Source organism: Chenopodium album, chromosome 12 (genome assembly GCF_948465745.1).
Source record: "Chenopodium album chromosome 12, dcCheAlbu1.1, whole genome shotgun sequence".
NCBI classification, from domain to species: Eukaryota; Viridiplantae; Streptophyta; class Magnoliopsida; order Caryophyllales; family Amaranthaceae; genus Chenopodium; species Chenopodium album.
In genome coordinates this window covers 13,148,919-13,169,546 of record NC_137845.1, presented here as the reverse complement: position 1 = coordinate 13,169,546, position 20,628 = coordinate 13,148,919, and the positions used below count along the sequence as shown (strand labels likewise).

Sequence of the window (20,628 nt, the reverse complement as noted above, 5' to 3'; positions counted from 1 at the left end):
GCGTGACCCTCCTCTCTCCTTCTCTCTCAACTCTTCATGCCCAGATTTTCGACCATTTTTCGAAAATTTTTAGGCAAACGTCGAACAGTTTCGACCAATTGAACCATAATTCTCGCAGATTTTCATTGGAAAAATCAATTAAAAAAAGTTTTGTGTATTTAATCTCAATCTAATTGAACCAAAATTGATGATTTAACAATTAAAATCAAATTGGGGGAAAAAATTAGGGTTTTCAATTGTTTTGAACCAAATTCTTTGATTTGAAAACGAAAACAACAATTAACAACTTAATTTTGTAATTTGAATCCGATGAAACAAAAGCCCTAAACCAATTTGTCGAAATTTCAATTCGAATTAAACTCCTCCATTGCATTCGAACTCTTTCTTTGGTGGTGCACTAGGTGGTGGTGGGCCTCCGATGGGTGGTGGTGGGGCTGTGATGGGTGATGATAGGGGTCGCTGGCGGGGTTCGGCTCGCAGGTGGGGTTCGACGGGTGGCCTGGGTGTGTTGGTGGGTCGTGAGGGCTGGGGTTTGGTGGTGAGGAAATTAAAACTAACGGCAATAGTTAATGGCAACTTAACGGCAGGGGTACATCTTACACATTAAAGGTATCTTGGGGTTACAGCGTGGAATTTTTATTTTGGGTGGATATAGCTTGGAAAAGTGAATATCTCAGGGGTACCGTGTAGAAAAACCCTAAAGTGTTTAGTTATTTCTTTTTTTTTCTCAATGTGAGACACTTACATGTGTTGTTTGGGAATTTTATACATCAAGAGTTCATTTGTTCAACAGTCATCTACAGGGACTACATACATGCATCTCAACCTAAATATTTTTCTGATCTACCATGATGTAATGGAAGATGTAGAAAACTCAGTTCTGATGTATCATAGAAGGGGTCATCACTCTTGCACAACACGTACACAACATCTACCATACTCGGCCGCTTTGAGGGATCCTTATTAACACAAGCAACAGCCACATCCATCATATTCGTCAAGGCCTCAACTGAGCAAGATTCCGTTTGAAGGAACTTGTCTATCCACTCCATCAACTTCTTCACCTTTTCGGCATCATCATCAGTGTAGTCCCAAATTTCATGGGCACTAGCCCAAAGTGCTTTTCCCTCCTGGTCGATGGCCTCCCTACCTGATAGCAACTCGAGCAAGACTACTCCAAATGAGAAGACATCCATCTTTGGAGAGACTATACCATCAGTCAAGTATTCAGGCGCAATATATCCTTGGGTTCCTACAATGTGCATTGTAATAGCGTTACACCCAGACCTTGCTAACCCGAAATTGGCAATCTTGGCTCTCATGTTGGCGTCTAGGAGAATATTGCTGCTCTTAATGTCTATATGAACCACTTGTGGTCTAGTATGCTCATGAAAGTATTGAAGACCATTAGCAATATCGATTGAAATTCTTAGTCTAGCTTTCCAGTTTAATTTTGTCTTGTTTTCGTGTAGCCAAAAATGAAGAGACCCATTTTCGATGAACTCGTAGACTAGGTAGCAAGTAGCATCTTCAGGGTCAATGGAAAATCCTTCCAATCTGACCAAGTTTCCATGATTCACCTGCAAATGACAGGAGGAAATTAAATTGCATCATGAGCTAATTACTTCATGACATATTACTACATGCACTCTGATCATATAACAATCCAATATCACATATTTATCTCAGTATTCACCCAAAAATGTGCTAGAAGTATATTTTACTTGCTCCGGGGGCAACAATTCACCTAACTACGGAAATTTAGCTCTTCCCCTCTCAGCTCTCCGATCTATAACACCCTAAACTCCATTGCTGAATTCTAGAGGGACTTTTATCGGATTTTATTTTATAAAAACTCTTCCTTTTCTAAAGTAAATGTCTATTCTCCCTTGAAAGATAAGTTGTTTTACTTTTTTCTACGGTACGAAAGAACTTTTATTTTATTCAATCTATTGCATTGTGTACATGTATTAATTGTAAAATTTGAAAACCTTTTATAGATGTTGTATATTGAGAACTCCCTCCGTCCCTTTTTTACATTTCTGCTTTTCTCTTTAGGTATTCCAAAATTACATTCTTCCTTTCCTTTTTTAGTAAATATTTTTTTTCCAAATATCCCAAATTATCCCTCTTTTTCTGTTATGTAATTGATGCTTACTCTTATTTTCTCACTCTTACTTTCCTATTCTCACTCCTAAATTTAGATGAATATGATTTGTTCTTAATATTCCAATAGGAGCATGTTATTAGTACTTTTTTTTTTTTGCAAAAGATTGATGACATGACATCATTAAATATTAATCTATCTTTGTTTTACTCAAATACATCATTTAATGTTTTGTACTTCCCATTGTGTTTTGTTTTATTATTATTTGTTTTAAAAAATTTGTTAAAAATAATCCCAACTTTGACGTATTCGCTTTAAATAATCCCAACTTTGGATTATTATTAAATAATCCCAACTTTGGGGTGTATTCGCTCAAAATAGGCCCTAACCGGTTACTAACCTGTTATAATTGGTTAAGGTGACACGTGTCACCATGTGATTGGTTGATAAACTTAAATAAAAAATTTTTAAAATAAGAGAAAACCTTAACAAAAAAAGTAAATTGCCTAGCCACCACCTGACCACCCACAAACCACCTTTCCCAAAACAACTGCGGCGGCCGGAGCCCCCTTCCCTACCCACGTGTCTGCCAGAACCCTCTCCCCCGCCGGTATCTCCCTTTCCCCCAAAACCACCAATCCCGCAGCCCAAAACCCCCGAAATCCCACCCACGACCACCCAAAATACCTAAATCACCTCCCCACTTTCAATTTCCGGCAAAATTTTGCAAACTCTGGCGAGTGGGCCGTCCTTATCTTCGATTTGTTTCCATTTCGAATGGGTTGGAGTTGATAATGTGGATTTTGTTAGTTTGTTTTTTGTTTCCATTTTGTTTGATTTTGAATCTCGGTTTGTTTCAATTTTTTTGTTGCGATTCTGAGCTTGATTTCGATTTTGGGTGGTGTTGCGGTGGCGATGATGGTGGCAGAAGTGGTATGGTTGAACTGGTGATGGATAGGGTGAAAATAGTATAGTGCACCAGGGTGTACCATGTATGGTGCACCCGGAAAGAACATTAGACATATTTTAAAGAACATGAGCCAAAAAAAGAACATTTTAGTGTTTGAAAAAGAACATACCTGTATTTGACAAAAGAACATGTTTGTGTTTGACAAGAACATGACATTACAAAGAATATAAAGTCTTTACAAAAAGAACATGTTATTTTACATGGTTACTTGGGTGGTTGAACGTGTTTGAAAAAGAACATTATATTTGACAAAAATGAACATGTTTATGTTTGACAAAGATAGAGATGATCATTGGGCGGGTCGGGCCAAGGTTAAAAAATCAGATCACTTATCGGGTCGGGCCAAGTGTTGGGTCGAAATTTTTTTGCCTAAACCCGCCCAAAATGGTCCGGCCATGCGGCCTTTTCGGGTCGAGTCAAAAATAATCAACTAAAATGCATAAAAACGCATTCCCAAACCAGCTCAAAAAATTAAATTACGGGCCGGGTCCGACCCGATTTTGGGGGCGAAAAAATTCTTCCCAAAACCTGTCCAAAATCGGGCCAGACCGGTCTAAATTTGATCACCTCTAGTGCTCAAAGAACATAAAGTCTTTACAAAAAGAACATGATAATACATTAAAGAACATGTTCTTTTTCCGGGTTACTCGGGTGATTTTTTTTTTAAATTTTTTTTTTAATTTTTTTTATGTACATACATTAAAGAACATATTGTATAATGTAAAGAACATAATAATCAAACTTAAAGAACATATTATGCTCGCGTTCTTTATTAATGTCTATAATGTTCTTTTTTTCGCCCATGTTCTTTTAAATATAGCTAATATTCTTTCCGAGTGCATCATGCGCATGGTGCACCCGGGTGCACCAACCACACATTATGGTTAGGGCGGTGCCGGCGTGGGCCAACGTGGGGAGGCGGTGCGGCGTGAGGCCAGGGACTTGGGCTAGGTGGCAGGCTGAAGCCCGACGCCAGTGGTGGTTGTCGTTGGTTGGGAGCTTGGAGTTGGGTTTTTTGTTTTTTTTAAAAAAATATATTTTCAACCATTAACGCGACGATACGTGTCAATTAACTTATAAAAAAATAATTACCTGTTTATCCGGTTACCGGTCACATGGGCCTATTTTAAGCGAATACATCCCAAAGTTGGGATTATTTAATAATAATCCAAAGATAGGATTATTTAAAGCGAATACGTAAAAGTTGGGATTATTTTTAACAAATTTTCCTTTGTTTTATTCTTAGTTTCTTAATTCCCGTGTAATTTTACAAACAGGAATGTAAAAAGAGACGGAGGGAGTAATTTTTTTATTAAAGAATTGATTTTTCTATTAAAATAAAAAAAAAAAAAAAACTCCGTACTAAAAAAATAAAATTATAGAACAAGTTAAAAATGAGATATACCTTCTGCAGGATCTTTAGCTCTTCATAAGCATTCCATTCCATCTTTTTTATAGCATAAAATTTCCCATTAATAAAACCTTTATAAACAGAACCATAAATCACACTCTTTTCATCAAACCCATCAGTAGCTTTTCTCAATTCATCAATTTCATAAATCTTATACTTATCCAAAGTATCAGAAACATCAGCCAACAGCAAATTCTGTTCTAATTGATTCAAAACCCTCCTCTCACTACCTTTCCTTGCATTCTCCTGCCTTTTAATCACCTCAAAATCTCTCTCCTTTGACTTTTTCCTGTAGTCAATTTCCCTATAAATAGACACACCAGAAACCAATACAAGCAACAAAATACTAACACCCATTCCAACACCTAAACCAACAGCAGCCCCTTTATGATCACTCTTACTATTCACCACAATAGTCTGATTACTCCCACTATTAGTCTGATTATTAGGAGCACCAGGAGGTTGAATCGGTTGATTAAGCTTAACAAGTTTCGAAACCGGAACGAAAACCGTATCAAAAACTTTAGGATTATCCCCATTTACATCAACAATAGACTGCCTAGTTACTCCAAACAAAGATGCAATATTACTAAAATTATCATCAGGCTGAAAAACATAAGAAACCAAGAAACTAACATTATTCCTCAACTGGGTATTATTAGGACACTTACAAAAGATAGGAAAAATATATTCACCCCCAACAGGAAGATTATGAACATCAAGATTTGGGTTAACAATTTCAGTAGATTGGTAAGTGATAAGATAACCATAAATTTCAGGGGAAACATAATAAAAATTGTCATTTGGTTTGAAAGTATAGGTCATATTAGCAAAAGAGATTGATTTAAGGGTTTGATTTTGAACAGGGTGACACCCACAAGAAATGGGGATGAAAAGGGGTTGATTTGGGAGAAGAGATGAAGATGGGTTTGAAATATTGCTGGGTTTTGCGATTGAAAGTCTGCTGACATTGAAGATGTCACCAATTGAAGCAAGGTCTAAGAAATCAGGGGATTTAGCTCTGTATAATACATAGGTTTGACAGGGGTAATTGATGGTTGTGCTGTTGATTGTGCAAGTGTAGCCATTTGTAGTTGGTTCAGATTTTGAATGGTGGATTATATTAAGGAAAAGTAGCAGAATTAGACAGTTGAAATTACTCAAATGAGAGATTTTTGGCAACATTTTTTTTTGGGATTCTTTGTATATTTTTTTAATGTGTTATTTATAGGTGAATGTGAATTGAAGGAATGGAGGTATAATCTGTATAAAGTTTAGTGAATTCTCAACAGTATAATTGTCAAAAATTGGTTATCCTGCTTGGCTGCTATTCCTATTATAAGTTTGAATGTTAGTTGCAGAAGTACTAGTCATGGGAGTTTGTTATTTATGGGGCCCTTTCTAATGAGGAGATTGTGTCTTTATTCTTGAGATAAGGGTGTGTTAGACATTGAAAGTGGTTAATCAATTGCACAAATTGAATGGAACTCTGCAGAAGAATTTTCTTCTTGTATTATCTCTCTCTCTCTTGTTTCTCTCATGTTTTCATGATTGCCTCTCAAATCTAAATACAATATTAAGTCTTGCTCTTAAAGATGGTTTTGGACGGTGTCTTGTATTAGGCTCGCATGCGTACTTTGGAATTGGTTAGCTCAATCCACTGTTTACTTGCTATGTTGAAATTCTCAAAAGGGCGGCTTAGATAACAGTCTAGAGGTGATCACGGGCCAGACTTTGCCCAAAAAATTGGTCTATTTCAGGCTGAAAAAACTATGCCCAAACATGCTATTTCGGGCCAAAATTTTGAATAAAACTGAATTTTTAGTAGCTCAAAATCCATTATCTAAAAAAGGCCTGGGTTAGTTTCGAAATTCTGCTCAAATTGGCATTTTTTAGGCCGAGTAAGCTTTGATTAGGTCTACACCAATCCAATTGCCATCTCCATGTCCCATTGTGTGTCAGCTTGCGTGTTTATGCCAATATTATTTTATTTATGCGTGCTTTGATTTATCATGTTGTGCCTCGTCATATTTTTCCATAAATATATATGTAGTATGACCTAAGCCTATCACACATAGTGAGATGTCAAGTTGTGTCATTCGTATTTTTTCATGTTAGGTTATGTAGAGCCGCAAGTTGGCCACACCCATTATCATTTTTCTATATTTTGTCCACCTTATCTTAATAAAGGTTAATAAGTTTTGGATTATTTTTAAATAGGCCCCGATAATAGGAAAAAGGACGAATTAAGTTTAAATTACAACTAAAAAAAAGTTTAATAAGGTCAATTAAGTTCAAATAAGTGAAAACCGGGAGCATAAGAATGCACCCAACCCTCATTATGTAAGACTATAAGAGTATTACTACATTCATCCCAAGATAATTGATACCCTCAGTGTGGTCTTCAGTACTTTCATATGTATGTTTGGTAGCCTTAGGAACTTTTTTTTTCCACACATCTATAAATCTATAATTAACACCCTTCCACACATCTATAAATCTATAATTAACACCCTTTGGCCAAGAAAAAACAAATGTACATATTATTTGGACAGAGTACATAAAAGGCCACCAAAATATGAGACGATCACAACTCTCTATTATATACTCCGTAAAATCTATCATACCGCTAACAGCCTAACACATGCTTTTTCTTCGCCTATAATACATTGTTATTTGCATTTGTTTCTTTTATACCAATAAAAAAGTTTAAGGTAAACAACAAAAATTTATACCATCTACAGATCAAAGACTACACCACTACAGGCAGTATCTCAACCTAAATATACCTTTTTTGTCCTACCTTGCTGTAATGGGAGATGTAGAAAACTCATTTCCTGATATGTCGTAGAAGAGGTCATCGCTCTTGCACAATGCGTACACAACATCTACCATACTTGGCCGTTTTGAGGGATCCTTATTAACACAAGCAACAGCGACATTCATTATGTTTGTCAATGCCTCAACAGAACAAGATTCCTTCACAAGGAACTTGTCTATCCACTCCATCAACTTCTTCACCTTTTCTGCTTCATCAGTGCAGTCCCATATTTCATGGGCACTAGCCCAAAGTACTTTTCCCTCCTCATCGATGGCCTCTCTACCTGATAGCAACTCGAGCAAAATTACTCCAAATGAGAAGACATCCATTTTTGGAGAGACTATACCATCAGTCAAGTATTCAGGCGCAATATACCCTTGGGTTCCTACAATGTGCATTGTAATAGCATTGCACCCGGACCTTGCTAGCCCGAAATTGGCAATCTTAGCTCTCATTTTGGCATCGAGGAGAATGTTGCTGCTCTTAATGTCTTTGTGAACCACTTGAGGTCTTGTATGCTCATGGATGTACTGAAGACCATTTGCAATATCAATAGAAATTCTTAGTCTAGTTTTCCAGTTTAATTTTCCCTTGTTCTCATGTAGCCATGAATGAAGAGACCCATTTTCGATGAACTCATATACTAGATAGCAAGTAGCATCTTCAGGGTCTATGGAAAATCCTTCCAGTCTGACCAAATTTCCATGATTCACCTGCAACCAACAGGAGGAAATTGTATCAAGATTAAAGATCTAAATCATTCTATTTCCACCCGAATTCAATTGTCACGTTTTTAGTTTAAATTTAAGGATTTCAGCAATTCCTCCTCCTCCTCCTCCTCCTCTCCCCCACCCCAACCCACCCCCCCCCCCCCCACCCCTTTTTTCCCAAAAAAAAAGATATAAAGAAGGTAAACCCAAGTCGAAGAGACAATGAAATTAAGCAGCTAGTCTAAAATTTGCAGACTGATTTGAACTAGTTCATTTTATAGTGCACATCACATTAAGTTCATGGTAAGAAAATTTAAAACAAACATTTGGCAGAAAAAAAAAAAAATCTCAAATTCATCAAATGTTAACAAGTGATGCTTCCAAGACAAACTAATGATTCCAAGAAGTTCAATAATATAAATCAGCAGCGTTTTAATTTATTTCAATCTAACACACTGTCCACTGACATTAGTTGTTAATTTATTCAACCAACTATATAATCAATTCTTTAAGCAAACCTCCAATAATTATCTCACAATTTCAAATAGATTATAGTCAATAATGAGTCAAAAATCAACACCTAACCCCTATTTTTATTATTGGTATATTATTTAATCTCAGCTAATCTAAGAAAACCGCCTTTCTATGTCTTAGTTTCTAATCAACATCACGGTTTTTCCTCTATTATTCCACAAGACACTTGTTTTTCCCCTGTTTCAATCACACTTCAAAGACTTTGCTAGTACCTTTTTTGGCCCCCTAATAAATCATACTTGAGGTACTTGAAATCACATCAAACAGCTAATTCAATTTATAGGTTGTTTGGGAAACAGCAAGCTTGTTAGCTCGGACATGAATGAAATAATTAATGGATGGGAGTAGTAGTATTCAGAATCTTGGTGTGGCCTACTGCCTGGTGCATACAGCACAATTTTGGAAATACCTTGGACGGTTTTGGTGCTACATTCTTAGATCTAATTCCAATGGATCTAGTGATTATTTACGGGACTTGTGTGCTTCTTGCTGATCTAAAGATCAACCTATCAACTCTCGAACATACATCATCTAAACAAAACCTATTAGTATCATATCCAACATTACAAAAGAACATGACAGAATTCTATATGAATTCATATAACACATCAATAAATTATCCAAGAATGCACTCGATGCTTTAGGGACAATGATTCTTGTGTAAACAAGGCCGTATATAGAAATACTTTATAGCTGAATTTCAACATACTAAATACATACATAAAAATCATCACAAAATATACAGAAGTAACAGAAAAATATCAAGTCTGAAACAAGGAAAAAAAAATAGATGTACCTTCTGCAAGATCTTTAATTCTTCATAAGCATTCCACTTCATCTTCTTAATAGCATAAAATTTTCCATCAATACAACCTTTATAAACAGAACCTTGTATTATCTTCCTCTCATCAAATCCATCAGTAGCTTTCCTCAACTCGTCGATTTCGTAAATCTTATACTTATCCAAAGTTTCAGAAACATCAGCTAACAACATATTCTGTTCTAATTGCTTCAAAATTCTCCTCTCACTACCCTTTCCTACATTCTCCTGCCTACTAATTACCTCAAAATCTCTCTCCTTTAACTTTTTCCTATACTCATTTTCCCTATAAACCAACAACCCAGAAACCAAAACAAGCAACAAAACACTAACACCCAATCCAACACCTAAACCAACAACAGCCCCTTTATGATCATTGTTTCTATTAACAACAATTGTTTGATTACTTCCACTATTAGTCTGATTAGTAGGAACACCAGGGGGTTGATTAAGCTTAACAAGTTTCGAAATCGGAACGAAAACCGTATCCAAAGGCTTAAAATTATTCCCATTTATATCAACAATAGACTGCCTAGTTACTCCAAACAAAGATGCAATACTACTCAAACTATCATTAGGCTGAAAAACATAAGTAACCAAGAAATTAACATTATTCCTCAACTGGGTACTATTAGGACACTTACAAAAAATAGGAAAATTATAATCAACCCCAATAGTAAGATTATAAACATCAACAGTAGGGTTAATAATTACAGTAGATTCCCAAGTAGTAAGATTACCATAAACATGACTAGAAACATAATAAAAAGTGTCACCTGATTTGATTGTGTAAGTCATATTAGCAAAAGAGATGGATTTAAGGGTTTGATTTTGAACAGGGTGACACCCACATGAAATAGGGATGAAAAGGGGTTGATCTGGGAGAAGAGATGAAGATGGGTTTGAAATATTACTGGGTTTTGAGATTGTTAATCTGCTGACATTGAAGACATCAGCAATTGAAGCAAGGTCTAAGAAATCTGGGGGTTTAGCTCTGTATAATACATAAGTTTGGCAGGGAAAATTGGTGGTTGTGCTGTTGATTGTGCAAGTGTAGCCATATGTGGGTGGTTGAGCTTTAGAATGGTGGATTATGTTGAGGAAAAGTAGCAGAATTAGACAGTAGAATTCACTCAAATGAGGAGTTTTTGGTAACATTTTTTTGGGATTTTTGTGAAGAATTTTCAAAACTCAAAATTTGGTTGTCATATTTATGAGTTTGGATGTGAACTGCATTAGTAATGGTCATGGGAGTCTGTCATTTTGGGGCCCTTTATGTTGAAAAATTGTGTTTTCACTCTCTTTCAGATAAGGATGTGGAAGACTGAAAGTGGGTTAGTCAATTGCACAAAATTAACAGAACTATGCAATAGAATTTTCGGATGACTTTTGAGTGGCCACAATAAAATTGTGGCCATTGTATTAGATTAAATCACAGCCGTGTATATTTTTTGACTAATATAAACCGTTGATATAGTTGACTTTCTGATTTTATTTTTGGAGATCATTAATAAAAAAAAAAAGCATTAAAATTCAAACACGTTCTAATCCACTATCAGTCAGTTTCCATATTTCACAAAGTAGTTTTCTTTTTCCCTTTCTCTCCTGTTGATTGATTTCGGTACATTCCCCTAAATTTTGTGTTGCTTCAATTCAATTCTCATCCACTTTGCATGTCATCTCTTCAAATCGGTTGGAATTGATTCGGTAAGTTTAATCTATGTTGTATTATAGGCTATTTAACTCTTAAATTTGGATGAATTCATGATTTGAATAATGTTTTAAAGTATTGTTACTGTAGATTTTTATGATCTTGATGTTTTATAGCTCTTAATTTCACTTTTTCTGCATCAATTGTTCAATTGGGTGTTTAATTCTAATAGAATTTAAGTGATAATTTTTAAGGGTTTTTCTATGGTCTGGTTCAAGAGTTATCAATTGAATTTGAGTTTGATTAACAAGTAATTATTCCTCTTTCATTGGTTTTTATATGGTGAGTTTGATCTATGACAATGAGTTTTAAGCGTAAACTAGACGGGATTATGACTGCTTATATATGACTTTAATTTTCCTGCTTGAGGTGGGAATCTTTTTAGAAGAGGTATTAGGGGCGATGGTGAAATTTAAGGATATCTCTATATTTTGCATTGATGCAGCAGAGTTTTTTGTTTGTCCGCATATTCTGTAATACTCTTATACATTCCCGGTCGGTCTTGAGAACCAAGATAATAAGGGGAATTGGGTTTAATTTCGGTCGGTGGAGGGGGTGGGGGTGGGGGTGGGGGTGGGGGTGGCGGTGGAACATCATCACCTGCCATTGAAATTGGTTGTTAGAAACTTTGGCCTGATACCATGTAAAATTGTGATAAAGCTTTGGCTTGATTCTCATTAACATATGGCAAAGCCATTAAATAGAACAAGGCAGCATGATTCCTTAGTCGTATCAAACTAGGAAACATGATAGCTAAATATGATAACTATGGAAACTAAATATCTAGAAGATAAAATATATTTTCCCAATCTAAATATTTCCTAAATATATCGTAATATACTGTGAGACTACTACATCATTGTCATTGTTTGAACAGTGTTATGAGTATAATCTATACTTTTGGGCTGAACTATGATTTCTCCTATCTATACATTTCATTGGAATTGCTACCAATATGATCAACTGTCAATAAATGATTGATTCAAATTAAAACCTTTGGATTAATAATTTGATGGTAGTATAGGCTTTGATATTTCTTCTCTGGTTCTTATAATTTTTAGTAGTATAGGCTTTGATATTTTTTCTTTGTTTCTTTTAATTTTTTATTTATGTTGTATGTGTATGTTAACGTCTTGCAGATTAGTCTATGACAATGAGACATAAGAGCATGAACAAACCTTCAACACAAAATACTGATAATGCAGAGAAATTTGATGGACGCTTAGAAAATATTGAAAAACTAGTCATCACTATAAATGAAAAATTTGATGGTCTTAAAAACAAGAAATGTACTCACAACCATCGTTTGATCATGTTGGAAAAGTCATTGATAATTTTGAAATCAAAATTCGATAAGTTATTTGGGAACTTTGTAAAGAGTAATGACTTTATAGAAAAAAAATCTTTAGTAGAACAACAAGAATTAATCTCAAAAGATAGTGGTGATAAGGATAAAGAACAAGTTGTTGATGAGGTATGCCAAAAAAACCTAACGTCTTCTACAAAATCTCCTTTTTTAAAGGATAATGTTGAAGATTTTAATCCAAAATATAATAAAAATTTGAATCTTAGGGATGAGCATAGTATTGGATTTGGAAAAAAGAAAAAAGGAATTCCATCAAGCCTTAAGAAAATCTCTTTTAATGAGCCTACCCTTTCTAGTGGTTTAATAACACTTAGAGATAGTCCTATTGTTGAAGTTGAATGTTCAAGAAAGAAAAAGCACAAGACGTCATCGCCTCCACCGAAATCAACTAGTGGACCAATGAAGGTAATGAACCACACCATTGTATGTATTTGTTATATTATGCATGCTTTTTTTTTTTTTTTTTTTCCTTGACTACAATATGATAAGTGCATCAATTGCTTATTCATTTAATATATAAGAAATTGTTTTATATAGGACAAAATTGTTGAAGATTCAACACCAAGAAAAAAAATAAACAAGGTATGAAATAGTGGTATTTTTTCTATGGGATTGTAAATATAGTGTTGATGAAGGTATTATTAAGTGGTTTATATTTTTTTTGAGGGAAATTAAGTGGTTTATATAATTATATTATATGGAGTCATTCTTAATTATTTTTTTTGGGCTATTTGTAATTATTTTTTTGGCTTTTGGCAGTGCAATATGTCTACCAATTGTGCACGTCCTATCACACCTTTATACAAGGAATATTTGAAATATTTAAGTGTGGAAGAAGGAGAAATATGTGAGAGACTATATAATTATAACGATAGGATCCAAACTATTTATAGTTCTCATTGGACATCTATATTTTGGACAGTGGATGACGTTATATGCTTATATCCAGATTTAAGCATTCATGATTTTGTAAGTTTCTTACTTTTCCTTTTATTAAATTATAAGTCATTTGAATACAAGGTAACTAATTTTGGTCAGAAAAATGTAATGTAGCTTGTAGACCTGGTTGCATTTGATATGAGTTTGAGAGCAATCAAAATTCAATCACATAATTTATATTTACCTGCAGTATTCCAGGTATTAAATGTTTATTAATAATTGTTGATAAAGTTTGGACAATCACTTAAATATATTTTAACTTTGATATTATTCAGGGTCGAGTATTGGGTTATGACGTTTATAATGATGAGCCATATGAAACTGATTTGGCACCTGTTATATCATTTTTGAAAAAAATTATTCCCAAAGACACTAGACATATTAAACAGGTATATATATTTTAATTGTTTTGTCTAAAAAAAACATACATTTTTTCACTGTTTTACAACTTTATTTTTATTGGATAATATTATATTTTGTTGTAGGTTTACTTTCCTATGTTAGAAAAGATAGATGGTCCGTTGTTATTGTCAACTTGTCATTGGTTCTTAGTTGTCATTCAAATAGAAGAGAAGAGATGTTATCTTTTAGACTCATTAACGACCACAAATATTCGGAAAAACTTGGCTTTAGATTTGGTAAGTATTATGTGTTAAATATTGTTGACAATTAACCTAGGTTTATTATTATGATTACTATGTTTTTTTCAAATAAACTAATATTTTAATTAATTTGAGTACTAGCTAGCAAAAACCGCGAATTGCGTGGAAAGTGATCCACCGTTGAATCAAATATTTAAGGAAGTGACCTCGTTTGATATGGAAGTTTGTGATACGCAAAAACAAATGAATGGGTATGTGATAATATTTTCGCCTTGGTTATATTTTATGATCATCTCTTATAATTGCACAATTTATTTATTGTAGACATGATTCTGGGATGTTTATGATCAAGCATATGGAAGTAGATCATATTTCGCAATGGAGGAAAATTCAATACACAGTAAGCATATATTTTTGTTGTAATTTTTGTAGTTAAAAAATGTTAATTTTGCTTTTTAATAAACATGTCACTTTGCAGACTGATCAGATGAGAGTGGAACGCTTGAAGTATCTTGTCAAGATTTTGAAAAGTGAATTCAATAATAAGCAAGACAAATCTAACATTGTTAAAGAGATTCTATGTGATATGCAAGCTTAATACTTCGTACATTACACTTGCTTTCATTTTAGTGGTATTTGTGATTGTTGTTATATACTTTTTATTTTTTTATTAAGGTTTGTAATTAAATTGCGTATTGCAATCAACTACCCTTACAACCTATGCATTACAGATTATTCATGTTGAATCACACCTAGTTGTTGTTTTGGATACTATGTGCACACATACTGATTATTGAGTACTAGCTAGGGAGTAAGGTTAGTGTACTTTTTTTTTTTTTTTTAATTTGTTTTTTTTTAAATTTTGATTGTAAAATTCAGTGGAGGTTTAGGAGTTATTCGTACTAATTATCTAATGCATGTCTATAGTCACACATGAAGACATCAAATTATCTAGGCAAGAGGAAAAAGTTTTTATTATCTAACTCTACAATTTTTGCTTTACAATTAGCTAAAGTGGAAAACAAAGAGGGGGGCTGATGACGTCAACTATCTAATGTTAAACCTTGAGTACCACCCTCTAGAATATTCAAATATTAGAGCAATTTTAAGCGTGAAAGAAATGTATCCCGTGTGGATTTTACGTAGTAAAATCAATCAAGGTTGTAACTTTTTAATATACTCCGTAAGACATTTCATCACATGGAACAAACTTGGAAAACTTGCTTTAAGTTAAAATAGAATATTTACTTCTGAAGTTGTTTTTATCATATTACAACTTATAGATAATTAAGTTTTGGGATATACGTACGACTTGCAAATATGGTGAAATAATTTCTCAAATAAATGTCAGCTTGGCTAGATTGTCACTAGAGCTCCATCAACAAATAAAAAAACTAGAACAAAATTATCCTTGAGTTTCCAACTCTAGAACCAATATAGGAAGTTGGTAAAGAAAATAAGAACTAGAACAAAATTATCCTTGAGTTTCTGCCACAAACTCTGAACTAATTAATGTATAGGAAAAAAAAAACAAGCAATGTAGCAAGTTTGTAAGGAAGATAAAAACTAAAACAAAATTATCCTTGAATGTCTGCCACAAACTCTAGAACTAATTAATAAATAGATTAAAAAAATAATAATAAAAAAAAAAAAAAAAAAAAAAGCAATGTAGAGCGTTTGTAACGAAAATAAAACTAGAACAAAAGCAAATTCTACCAAGTGTTCTTTGTTGGATGCCAATCATACTTTAGAGGGTTGTTCTCTAAATCAATCAAATCATATTCTTGTACATCCTGCAATATAAAGTAATGGACATATATAAATTTAATATACAAAAACTATAGTAAAAAAACTATATCAAATTCCATGTATAAATTTAGTAAAGAGGAGATAAATAAATAATCATACGTTTAAATTGTACCTGTTGTACTTGTCCCTCAACATATATCTTGGGCATGTACTCTGAAATAGCTGATAAATTAGTTCTAGTGTGTTGTGAATCGTCACTTGTTGACATAGACATAGTGTTGCAAGCATGCTGTGAAGAGGCATTATATGATTCAATGTCATTACTTGCACTTAGAGAGTCATCAGAATAGTCATCACTACTACCAAAATTTGACCCGGGTGATGGAGATATATTTGGGGCTTCTACACAAGTGCGTTTGTTGTGACCCGGTTTATGACATATTCCGCAAGTACGTTTTGATTTCTTCATTTTCCCCTTTACATTAACTACTACTTCCGGGTCACCAATGCCAATAGGGGTATTCTTATTATGGTTACCCTTTTTCTGAGTTGCTTCTTCGCCTTTTTGGAATTCAATCAATATCTTTGCATAATGATCCTTCATTTTATCATACATCTCTTGGTTTCTTGAAGCAAATCGATTTACTTTGGAGGAAAAACCATTCAAAGATAAAAACCTACTCATTTCTTGTGACTCGTCATTTTCAGTTGTTGTTGTTGTTGTTGTTGTTTCTCCTTCAATAACATTATCCTTAGCATGTTTTGTCCACCTCTTATATATACAACCAGCTGTTATTTGCTTCATTTTTGCATATTTCATCACTGCAAACATGTGTCGACATGGATATCCTATTGACTCCAATTTTAGGCAACAACAATACATAGTATCAAATTTATCATGTCGAATCACAAGGTATTGCCTGTCTTCTGCATCGACTTCATCTAACCAGTAAAAAATGGGTTGTTGATCACTTGTGGGGTTGTGTGATTCTTCTGCAACCTCTACGGGAACAACCATTACGTGGTATCAAATTTAGGCAACAATAATATAGTACATAGTATCAAATTTATCATGACGAATCACAAGGTATTGCTTATAATTTGAATCAACTTCATCTAACCAATAAAAATGGATTGTTGATTACCTGTGGACTCGGAAGATTCCTCTGCGACCTCTACGACAACAAACATTGCTTCGGCCTCCATCTCTTTGCATAAGATTTGATAAGACTTTCTGGTATATATTGATGCAGCATGTTTTTTGATATTGCAGAGTGTACCCGTCAAGACCGGTTCCGAATATAGCGTTGTGAAATCATCAGTTCCATTATCAAATCGCATATCTTTGATTGAAGCGTCAAAGAGTTGAACGAATCTGTAAAGCATTATTTTTTGATCTAATACTTTTTTCAATGTTCTATTCATCGACTCACAACGCTGCGTGCTCCGCATGCCTGAAAATATTTATGCTAATCTTTAAAGGAACGAATAGGTATCTATGAGCTAATTTTAGTAACTTTGTCTCAAAAAAAAAAAAAAACTAAAAAATAAAAAAAAAAAAAAAAAAAATCTAATTTTATTAACCAATGCAGAAACTTGGTTATATTTGCTCCCAACTATTTATTCTGAAATTCAAGCGAAAAAAAACTAATGGCATAAGGAGTAAAGCAAAGGGTAGATTTAAGAAAAATTACATTAACTACTACTATCTAAACCTGAAAATTACATTTTTTTTTCGCTTGAATTTGATTACTTCATTTTCCCCTTTATGATTTTTTCATTTTCCTCTTTACATTAACTACTACTATCTAAATTACTATAATTAATGATAACAAAGAAAGTCAAATTCTAGAAACTTAAGCCCATTCTTTATTTAACCAAATTAAAAAGTTTCATCTCTAGACTACTAGAATTAATGATAAATTATAATATTCAACTAATTGGCCAAAGTAAGTGAAAAAAATTACCTGCAAAAAAATAACCGCGCATATAAGCTTCTGCCCATTTTTCTTTGTCTTCATACAATTGAGTCGCCCACTTTGAATTTTCAAGTTTAAATTTGGTTATGAGTTCTTTCCAAGCCTTTTCAAAATCATCCGGCACTCTGTATCTATCAAGACATCTTATAAAACAATTTCCAAATTCTTTTCCACCGTTTGACTTCACATTTCGCATTAAATGCCATAAGCATAACCTGTGCTTAGTGTTAGGGAGGACTTCTTTAATAGCATTAGCCATGGATTTATCACCATCTGTTAATACTGTTTTTGGTTTTAGTCCATCTCCTGCTTGAATTAGTTGTTCCAACACCCAAGTATAACTATCTTCCTTCTCATCAACGATAAGTGCACAACCAAATATTACTGTTCTCCGATTATTATTAACACCCACTAGTACTACAAATGGCTTATTGTAGACATTACATTTATACGTCGTATCAAAAGCTAGAACATGTCCATAGGTTTTATAATCCACCCTAGATGCTCCATCACACCAAAATAACTTTTCCAAATTATTAGATTTGCTACGAGTGTAAGAAATAAAAAAATTAGGATCGTACACCTTTTTACCTATCAAATATGCTAACACAGCTTCTGCATCCCCACCTTCAACTTCTTGTTGTCTAGTTCTTTCAACAAAATTATACAAATCTTGCTTCAAGAAAGTAAGTGCTTCATGTCCTCCTACTTGATTAACCATATGTCTCAATATATTGCTTTGATTGATTCCAGAATTGTACATTTGAGTAATTACAATTCTATCAGCATCTTTTATTATCCTATGAGACCTGCATAATATATTAAAATTGAAGGGTAGTACAATTTGATTTTTCCTTAAATGTAAGACAACTTATTGTAATTAAATTTAGTGTATCCAACATTGCCTTTGTTAAAAACATAATTTTTCCAATTCTCACAAATCTTTGATTACGTTAATATCAAATTCAAGTTAATTGAAAGAAGTACTACATAACTCAATTCCATATCAAATTCATAACATGAAGGCCAACTTATACAATGATTATTTGTTATTTTTTTATTTTTATTTTCTTTTTAAGTAGAATGATGAAAATTTTATAACTATCCATACTAAATTTGAACACCTATAATTGCAAATTATAAGTTCAAAGGATTCTCTCATCTCCATTAAAAACTAACATTCGATTATTGTTTATTATCAATGAACCTATATATATAAACCTAGTAGGCTAGTACTCTACGACATTATCTATTACTAGTTCCATAATTTTTGCATCAAGTTTATCAAAGAATGAATCATCCACCATTAAAGAAAACCAGTGAAAGGGAGGAAAAAAATTTAAAGAAGAAGATAAAATATGATGAAATTTATCTCTAATTTTTAAGAAACCAATCGACCAATTTTCTAGTATTTAAAAGTTTTTTTTTTTTTTATTTTTTATTTTTTTTATTTTTTTTTTATCTTATTAATTATTTTAATGATGTAATTTGAAAACTAAATAGATGGATACGATGAATTATATTAAATGGATGGTTGAGATTTACTCAGTTACAATATGAAATTTTTTTAATCAATCGTACCTGATATATGGCACATGCTTTGGATGCACTAGAGGGTGTGAATGTTCTCCAATGAAGTGATATACTTTCCAAATATTGTCACCTTTAATAAATTTGACTCGCATTTTTGCTTCACAATTAAATCGTGTTATTTTCTTCGGAATTTTCTTTCTTCCCTCTAAATTATCCCATTTGGCATCTCGACAACCTTGGGCTTCACATACAAATGGGCAAGAAGTTGGATGTCCGTCAACAGTACTATATCGTGGACTCCTTTTTCTAATGCCAAAACCCTTGATTTTTGCATAGATCGAATAAAATTCTTCACATGCTTCCAAGGAATGGAACTCCAATGATTTCATGTCTGTTTCGTCAAAATCCTTGAGAGGTTTTTTAAAAGAATCCCATGTATTCTCATCAAAAAAATAGTCAAGAGTCTTTTCACTTGATTCCACTGGCAAAGAAATTTCATTATCTTCATCCATGGTTTTTTTTTGAAAGAATTCATCCATGTTTTTGATTTGTTTAGATGGATTGTTATTTTAAGAGAGATGGATTTTTTAAAAAAATTTTAAATTTATATTTCAAAAAAACTGTAGATTTTTGGTTTTTTAAAATTCGAATATATATTTCATCCATGTGTATTTTTAAAATTTAAAAAAACTGTAGATTTTTTTCAAAATTATATATTTCAACGTTGTCTTTTTTTTTTTTTTTTTTTTGGTTTTTTATTTGGCAAAATTTCAACCTTTTTTTTTGTGTATATATATAATGATAAGAACAAGATTCCACTAACAGAAAGTGCTTAAACAAATAAACCCACTAACTTATAACTTATTTTGCCTCAATATACGTTGTTAATATTGAAAATAAAAACTCAAAGTTTATATGGCAGATAAATAATACTTCATTCATAAATTAAAGTATATTTTAATAGGTGTAATTTCCGTACCCCCATTACCTAATTCCTGGATCCGCCACTGCAGTATGTACTAGAAAAGGGGTCATTCTTTTCCTTTTTTTTTTATTGGAATATATCCGATTAATAGTAACATTAATACAATACATGTATAGTATGTGTTAAACAAAAAAATATATATATATAAAAAAAAAACCTAGTTACACATCGTTTTATAATCAACAATGTAATTAAATAATTATTATCAAAAGAAAAAAAAAACGATACGGAGTATATATATAAATAAACAATGTAATACAAATACAATGTCTAAAAAATTGTAATACGGAGTACAAATTAAATGTCAAACGCTCTTTAAATGCGCTACTATAAATCTAATAATAGGAAATAAATTTCGCGATCCGCATCAAAAACCTTGACCTTCCATTTA

At 33.0% G+C, this 20,628-nt stretch overlaps 5 protein-coding genes across 5 annotated transcripts; 1 reads left to right on the top strand and 4 right to left on the bottom strand.

The window, feature by feature from the left end:
- Nucleotides 1–821: 821 nt before the first annotated feature.
- Nucleotides 822–1,810, bottom strand: LOC145570903 (protein LYK5-like). The gene is made up of 2 exons (XM_081630026.1): nt 1,799–1,810; nt 822–1,580 (listed from the first exon to the last, which is right to left on the bottom strand). The coding sequence occupies exons 1-2, from the start codon at nt 1,808–1,810 to the stop codon at nt 822–824; spliced, it is 771 nt and encodes a 256-aa protein (XP_081486152.1).
- A 2,579-nt stretch (nt 1,811–4,389) lies between these two features.
- On the bottom strand, nt 4,390–5,677 carry LOC145570902 (serine/threonine receptor-like kinase NFP). Its single transcript, XM_081630024.1, has one exon. The coding sequence runs from the start codon at nt 5,671–5,673 to the stop codon at nt 4,390–4,392; it is 1,284 nt and encodes a 427-aa protein (XP_081486150.1). The 5' UTR covers nt 5,674–5,677.
- Nucleotides 5,678–6,781: 1,104 nt separating this feature from the next.
- On the bottom strand, nt 6,782–10,638 carry LOC145570363 (serine/threonine receptor-like kinase NFP). The gene is made up of 2 exons (XM_081629415.1): nt 9,350–10,638; nt 6,782–8,022 (listed from the first exon to the last, which is right to left on the bottom strand). The coding sequence occupies exons 1-2, from the start codon at nt 10,529–10,531 to the stop codon at nt 7,288–7,290; spliced, it is 1,917 nt and encodes a 638-aa protein (XP_081485541.1). The 5' UTR covers nt 10,532–10,638; the 3' UTR covers nt 6,782–7,287.
- A 138-nt stretch (nt 10,639–10,776) lies between these two features.
- Nucleotides 10,777–14,737, top strand: LOC145572046 (uncharacterized). The gene is made up of 10 exons (XM_081631064.1): nt 10,777–11,080; nt 12,224–12,855; nt 12,988–13,032; nt 13,210–13,419; nt 13,504–13,587; nt 13,665–13,778; nt 13,875–14,027; nt 14,133–14,242; nt 14,316–14,391; nt 14,470–14,737. The coding sequence occupies exons 2-10, from the start codon at nt 12,232–12,234 to the stop codon at nt 14,587–14,589; spliced, it is 1,536 nt and encodes a 511-aa protein (XP_081487190.1). The 5' UTR covers nt 10,777–11,080; nt 12,224–12,231; the 3' UTR covers nt 14,590–14,737.
- Nucleotides 14,738–15,703: 966 nt separating this feature from the next.
- LOC145570901 (protein FAR1-RELATED SEQUENCE 5-like) lies at nt 15,704–19,764 on the bottom strand. The gene is made up of 5 exons (XM_081630023.1): nt 19,301–19,764; nt 17,708–18,528; nt 16,886–17,194; nt 15,913–16,742; nt 15,704–15,784 (listed from the first exon to the last, which is right to left on the bottom strand). The coding sequence occupies exons 1-5, from the start codon at nt 19,762–19,764 to the stop codon at nt 15,704–15,706; spliced, it is 2,505 nt and encodes an 834-aa protein (XP_081486149.1).
- Between the last annotated feature and the right edge of the window lie 864 nt (nt 19,765–20,628).

Excerpts from the sequence above, each read along its gene's own strand:
- LOC145572046 (XM_081631064.1), top strand. The coding sequence starts at position 12,232 with ATGACAATGAGACATAAGAGCATGAACAAACCTTCAACACAAAATACT. Across the intron at positions 13,420-13,503 it reads ATTTAAGCATTCATGATTTT|CTTGTAGACCTGGTTGCATT; the intron begins GTAAGTTTCTTA and ends AATGTAATGTAG. Across the intron at positions 14,392-14,469 it reads GGAGGAAAATTCAATACACA|ACTGATCAGATGAGAGTGGA; the intron begins GTAAGCATATAT and ends GTCACTTTGCAG.
- LOC145570363 (XM_081629415.1), bottom strand. The coding sequence starts at position 10,531 with ATGTTACCAAAAACTCCTCATTTGAGTGAATTCTACTGTCTAATTCTG. Across the intron at positions 8,023-9,349 it reads AATTAAAGATCTTGCAGAAG|GTGAATCATGGAAATTTGGT; the intron begins GTACATCTATTT and ends TGTTGGTTGCAG.
- LOC145570901 (XM_081630023.1), bottom strand. The coding sequence starts at position 19,764 with ATGGATGAAGATAATGAAATTTCTTTGCCAGTGGAATCAAGTGAAAAG. Across the intron at positions 18,529-19,300 it reads AAGCATGTGCCATATATCAG|GTCTCATAGGATAATAAAAG; the intron begins GTACGATTGATT and ends TATATTATGCAG. Across the intron at positions 15,785-15,912 it reads TTGAGGGACAAGTACAACAG|GATGTACAAGAATATGATTT; the intron begins GTACAATTTAAA and ends TTTATATTGCAG.
- LOC145570902 (XM_081630024.1), bottom strand. The coding sequence starts at position 5,673 with ATGTTGCCAAAAATCTCTCATTTGAGTAATTTCAACTGTCTAATTCTG.